Source organism: Nematolebias whitei, chromosome 23 (assembly GCF_014905685.2).
Source record: "Nematolebias whitei isolate Nwh7 chromosome 23, NemWhi1, whole genome shotgun sequence".
Taxonomy (NCBI): Eukaryota; Metazoa; Chordata; class Actinopteri; order Cyprinodontiformes; family Rivulidae; genus Nematolebias; species Nematolebias whitei.
Window position 1 is genome coordinate 221228 of NC_056520.1, and position 6264 is coordinate 227491.

Below are 6264 nucleotides of genomic sequence, written 5' to 3' on the forward strand. Positions count from 1 at the left end.
TTTGTGTAAACACAGATAATACAGCATCTGAGGACAGGATAGAAGAAAGGAGAACTGTAAACAGCCAGATGTTGAAGGGATAGTAGTTGGTTGCCGCAGCATTGCAATATCCATTTCACAGTTATTGTCATGATGAGATTTGAGATGCAAGGATAATGGGCGTGGTCTCAGAGAGATGCTGTTAGTTTAACAGTCTCACAGCCTGTGGGTACAGACTGTGAGCCATTCTGGTGGTCCTGGCACCTATAGACCGGTACCTTCTGCCTGAGAGTAACAGATGGAATAGGTCATGTGAAGGATGGTACTTGTCCCGCAGGATGTTGTTGGCTCATCTCAGACAGTGGGTTGTATAGATAGTTCTGATCTCCCGGAGGGTAATCCCGATGATCTTCCCAGCTGTTTTAACGACCCACTGGAGAGCCTGCTGGTCCGCCTTAGTGCAGCTGGAGAACCACACTAGGAATCCATAGGTTAATACACTTCCAATAGCACAGTTATAGAAGTTGATCATAAGCTGCTGAGGAATTTGGGCCCATTTCAGTTTTCTCAGAATGGAAAGATGCTACTAGGCGTTTCCGATGGCTGAGGCGCTGTTAGTACCTCAGGTCAGGCTCTCTGTTGCTATCATGCCCAGAAGATTGAATTTTGTGACCCTCTCAACCGCTTTGTTTCTGATTTAAAGTAGAGAGTGGATGTTTTGTTTTGTTTGAGAAAATCTGCAATAATTACCTTTGGTTTTCTTTATGTTAAGAAGCAAGTGGTGGTTGTGACACCATGATACTGTAGGATTCCTGGGTTTTCTGCCTGTCACTCACTCTTCCTTTCACAGCCAATTAACCTCAACTCACTCCACCTGCTGCTGCTCTGAGGAGGACTGCCTGATGGGGTATTTAAGCACCTGCCAGACACCTCTTCAGTGCTGGGACATCATCTACCAAATGGTAACTCGTGTACAGCCGACTAACCTTTGTTACAGCTGGTTCTCACCAACTGTGACTCTTCCAGGACCTTCCATGGCCTGCCTCTTCAGATCCTCCCTAGGATCTCATCGCTCCACTGGACTCCACCTGTGGATCAACGGTGTCCCTTCAACAACCACCATTAAGCATTCTCAACTGGGTCAACCTGCTCCTCTCTCCACTGCCAAGTACCTCAGGACTGGATCTCCTGCAAAAACCCAGGACCTCTCCTCTCCTTCTCGGCCTCCACCTGCAACACAAACAGTAAGGAGTAATTTCTCTATCTTCAAGAATTGAAACATTCTAAGAGACAACCAGAACGCATACTCACCTATTCCTCTTCTCCCTTACAGCTGCGACGACATGATCACCTGTAAATAAAGTTCACTTGCCTTTTGTAGTTCTGACTTTGTCTTTATTGAATCGGTCTGCTCACTTGGGGGTCGACATTGATAAAAACCTGATAGATACTAATTGTTGTACTTCAGTCCTATATGCTATCTCGTCGTTGTCATTGATGAGCCCCAACAATGTGATGTCATCAGCATATTTTACAATGAGATTTGATGGTGAAGAGGCCGTGCAGTCATGAGTGAGGAAAGTATGAAGCGCTGGGCTGAGCACGCAGCCTTGTGGGACCCCTGTGCTTATGGAAAGAGTGGAGGAAGTGTGCTCGCCCACTCTCACACTGTTTGCCTTTAATTAAAAAGTCCAAGATCCAACTGCATAGAGCGTTGTTCAGTCTAAGATCGTGAAACTTTGGTAGGAGTTTGTTCAGCCGTATGGTATTAAAAGTTTAACTTAAATCGACAAAGAGCAGCCTTGTATATTTGTTCTTGAGCTTTAAATGTTCCAGAAGTTTGTGAAACACAATAGCAATGGTATCTTCTGTCGATCTGTTCTCCCTATATGCAAAATGATAAGCGTCCAGTGTTGGTGGTATAGGTTTCTTTAAGTATTTCATGATTAGTCTCTCCAGGCATTTAGCTGGTGTGGTGAGTGTCACAAGTCTATAGACATTCAGGGAAGTAACATTAGACTGTTTGGGGATGGGGACTATTACAGTTGCTTTAAAGCAGGCTGGCACACACGAAGTGGACAATGACATATTGTAGATTGAAGTAAACCTCTATCAGCTCATCCGCACAGTGTCTCAGCACCCACCCTATCTGGTCCAGGTGCCTTCCTGGGGTTGATGTTTTGAAGAGTGATTCTCACTTGGTGCATACTCAGAACTGGAAGTGTCCCTAGAGTGGCAGGGAGACAAGGGAAGATCTGTGTTTTCCCTGTCAAAGCGGGCATAAAAATAATTTAATTCCTCATCTAAGGTGGCACTACTATTTACTGGGGTAGATGCTGCTCTTTTTTTATAGTCCGTAATGACCTTGACATTCTCCCACACCTGCCTTGGGTTTAAGTTGTTTAAACCATCCTGCAATTGCTTAGAATTAATTTGGCAGCAATGATACCTTTCCTTAGAGCAGTCCTGGTCATGCTATAAGTCTGAGAGTCCACTTTTCTAAATGCTGCATCCCTAGCTCTAAGTAGTTGCAGTACCTTGTCATCCAGGGCTTTTGATTGGGTAAAATACAGACCTGTTTCCAGGATGTTACACAATCCACACATACGATGATGGTAGTTCAACACCGTTAGTGTTTTCATCCAAGGACTTACATGCGGGTATGCTCTGATATTTAAATGTATCCCAGGTTGTGTGGTGGAAACAGTCCTGTAGTTTATGGATAGCATCAAGATGCAGGTGGTCCTCTTCCTGCTTCTGGAGGTGTAGATGTCTGTGATGGTAGGGAGGCTGACTCAAATAGACTTTTGTGCAGCCTTCACCACTCTCTGCAAAGCTTTTCTTTCTGCAGCTGTGCAGCCTCCATGCCACACATTGATGCTGGAGCACAGGATGCTCTCCACTGCACACCAGTAGAAGGAGGTGAGGACTGAGCTTCCCAGTCTCTCAAGAGTTTGTTGTCGGTAAAGAACCAATGGTTTCTGCTAAGCTGAAGCTGTTTCTCTGTGATGGGCTGCTGGGAACAACAACACTAAAGATCTAATTTAAACTTGTTTTTAGCTGAGTTGGCTGTTAAGTTTCAACACAACACTAAACATCTGCAGCTCTTAGGTCCAGATGAGTCTGCTGTCTGGTTCTGGTCTGACCTCTGATCTCTCTGCATCAAGCTCCTGGTGTTACCTAATAATCTCCTCACCTGTTGCTGAAGCCATGCTCTGACTGTGACTGTGTCTGACTGTTCTGTCATGTTCTGTCAGGAGGAGAATCAGAAACAATGGCAGCTTTTCTAACACAGCCTCCTCCCAGTGGGCGGGGCTTTAAGCTTCATTCAGCCTTCAGGCCGTGGCTCAGTTTGTACTCCTCATCTTCATCTGTGACAGATCAGCTAAGACACAGCTGCTGCTTGGTGAGTACACTCAGAATACACACTCAGTACTCAGATTGCATGTACTGAGGGTTAGGGAACGTTTGAACTCTACAGCATGGTTTAAAGTGCAGCTGGGTTAGGGTCAGAGGTCACAGTCAGCACTAATTGTGTGTTTCTGTCTGACTGCAGATGAGTCTGTGAGCTGCACTGAAATAAAAATGAAGTGCTCCCTGGTGGTCTGCCTGCTGATTGGTTCCTCTATGATCGGATTTGGTATGTAAAATGACATTATTTTTACTGGTTCTTACTGTGAGAAGTTTGAACTTGTGGATTTGTTTGTTTTTAAAACCACATTCCAACTATGACAGATGATGATTTTAATAGAAAAAGTGAAAGTCTGAAGCTTGAAGTGACTCAATGAGACTAACCTGTATAAACAAAGGTTGAATGAATTGAACTTCTACTAGCAGTAACGGCTCTGACCTGTAGGGGGAGTATCTCAGTTCTGAGGATCGGACTCCAGAACCAGCTTGAGTTCTGTTCCAGAAAACAATCAGTTACAATCTCTGATCTTCTCAGAGTCAGAGTTCATAAGAACCTTGTTGCTTCTCTGTGGCTCTCCAGAACAATCTGGATCTGGTTCCAGTTGATGTCCAGACCCAGTTGCTTCTGCCATATAGGTTTCTGTTACTAGTCCTCCACTGGTTTTCATCAAACAGCTGTTTCCTGATCTTTCAAAACATCTCAGAAACATTCCAGGAATGTTTCAGGAATATTCCAACAGCATTTCAGAAAAATTCTGATACATCTCAAACATCTTCAGAATATTTCCACATTTTAGGGACATTTCAGAAATATTTCATTAACATTTAAAAAAATGTCTGGACATCAAGCAACTTCTCAGGGACATCTTAGGAAAAATTCCACTGAAGGTCCAAATATTTTTGGGGATCATTTTTTTAATTATTCCGGGAACTATTCCAGGGATTGTATACCTGGATTATTGAGAATGGACTTTATTATTCCAGGAAACTTTCAGAAAAAGTCCTATAATTCCAGGAGCATTTTAGGAGCTTCTCAGTATTATCTTGTGAACATTCTAGAAACCTTTCCAGGCAACAGTTGTTAATGCCAGGACTGCAGTCCGTGTGGTTCTCCTGTGCCTGTGAAGGTGACAAACAACAGAACTTTTGGGTTTTTATCTTCTGTCTGTCTGTGCTTCTGTTCTACACCATTACTCTTCCTGTCTGGTCTTTCTGGTGTCTCCTGGTTTGGTTTGTGTGCACAGCTCAGATTTGTTCTCTCCTACAAATGTAGAGGGTGACAACAAAGAAAAAAACTGAAGACGTCTCACAACAAGACCAGGACCTGCCTAAGTAAGACAAATGGCAGCTCAGACTACCTGTGAGAAACAGACTGAGACCCACCTGGTTCACCTGTTCAGAAAATCTCACTGTGATTGGTCCTTACCAACATTATCAATATGTACTTGCTGATAAATCCTATCGTTGGGGTTGGCTTGGGTTTCCTGAGCTATAGTTATGCTGCTATAGGCTTAGACTGCTGGAGGACAAACTGACCACACTTTTCACTCTGCTACTGACTTTACTTACTCTGCTCAACCTGTTTTGTATTTGTAATTATTTTTCTACCCTAACATGTTGTTTTTTGTCCTTCCCCTACACATATATCTGGACCTACCATTCTGTGTTCGTTTGTCTCTTCTTTCGGTCCTCTCCAACAAGCCGGTCAAAGCAGATGGCCACTTGTCCTGAGCTGGTTCTGCTAAAGATTTCTTCCTGTTAAAAGGGAGATGTTTTTCTGCTGTTGCCACTGTGCTTGTTCAGGATGGGAGACTGTGAGGAAGTGAAAATTCAACTTGTCTGCTGTTTCCTTAGATAGAGAACTTCACTAATTGTCTTTTCTATGTACTTGAATGTTCCTGTAAAGTGCCCTGAGACAACTTTGTTGTGAATTGGTGCTATATAATAAACTGAATTGAATTGAATATTCAGAGATTACACCTGTTCAAACACACACACACACACAAACATGGTTCAGTCAGATAACCAAAAGGTGAGAACACACCTTTAAAGTCAGGTGTGTGTCTTTTCAGGATCAGCCATTCGCTGCTACAGCTGTAAGGACTACACATCGAGCTGCACCAAACAGAGGGACTGCAGCTATGATGATGCCTGCCTTACACTCAATGAGAGAGGTACGGCACACTTGCACATGTGTACAAAAGAGAGGTACACCACACCTGCACACCTGTACATGAGAGCGGTACACCACACCTGCACACCTGTATATGAGAGGGGAATGCCATATGTGCACATTTACCAACCTGTACCTGAGAGAGGTATGCCACACCTGCACGTTTACTCACATGTACCTGAGAGAGGTACACCACACCTGCACACCTGTACATGAGAAGGGAATGCCATATGTGCACATTAACCAACCTGTACCTGAGAGAGGCATGCCACACCTCCACATTTACCCACCTGTACCTGAGAGAGGTACACCACACCTGCACAGCTGTACATGAGAGAGGTATGCCACACCTGCACACCTGTACATGAGAGACATACACCACACCTGCATATCTGTACATAAGAGAGTCATGCCACACCTGCATGTTTACTCACCTGTATCGGAGAGAGGTACACCACACCTGCACACTTGTCCATTAGAGAGGTATGCCACACTTGCATGTTTACTCACCTGTACCTGAGAAAGGTACACCACACCTGCACATTAGAGAGGTACACCACATCTGCACACCAGTACCTGAGAAAGATATGCCACACCTGCACATATACCCACCTGTACCTGAGAAAGGTATGCTGCACCTGCACATGTGCCCACCTGTACCTGAGAGCAGTACACCACACCTGCACACCTGTACATGAGAG

General features: G+C 44.3%; 1 protein-coding gene across 1 annotated transcript in view; it reads left to right on the forward strand.

Moving 5' to 3' along the window:
• The first annotated feature begins 3352 nt into the window (after positions 1 to 3352).
• LOC119428688 (CD59 molecule (CD59 blood group)) overlaps positions 3353 to 6264 on the forward strand; it is a 10103-nt gene continuing 7191 nt past the window's right edge. Inside the window, exons 1-3 of the mRNA XM_037696359.1 lie at positions 3353 to 3385; positions 3536 to 3619; positions 5463 to 5564. Coding sequence (XP_037552287.1) covers positions 3565 to 3619; positions 5463 to 5564 — 157 coding nt within the window. The 5' untranslated portion in view covers positions 3353 to 3385; positions 3536 to 3564. The remainder of the gene's footprint in view (positions 3386 to 3535; positions 3620 to 5462; positions 5565 to 6264) is intronic.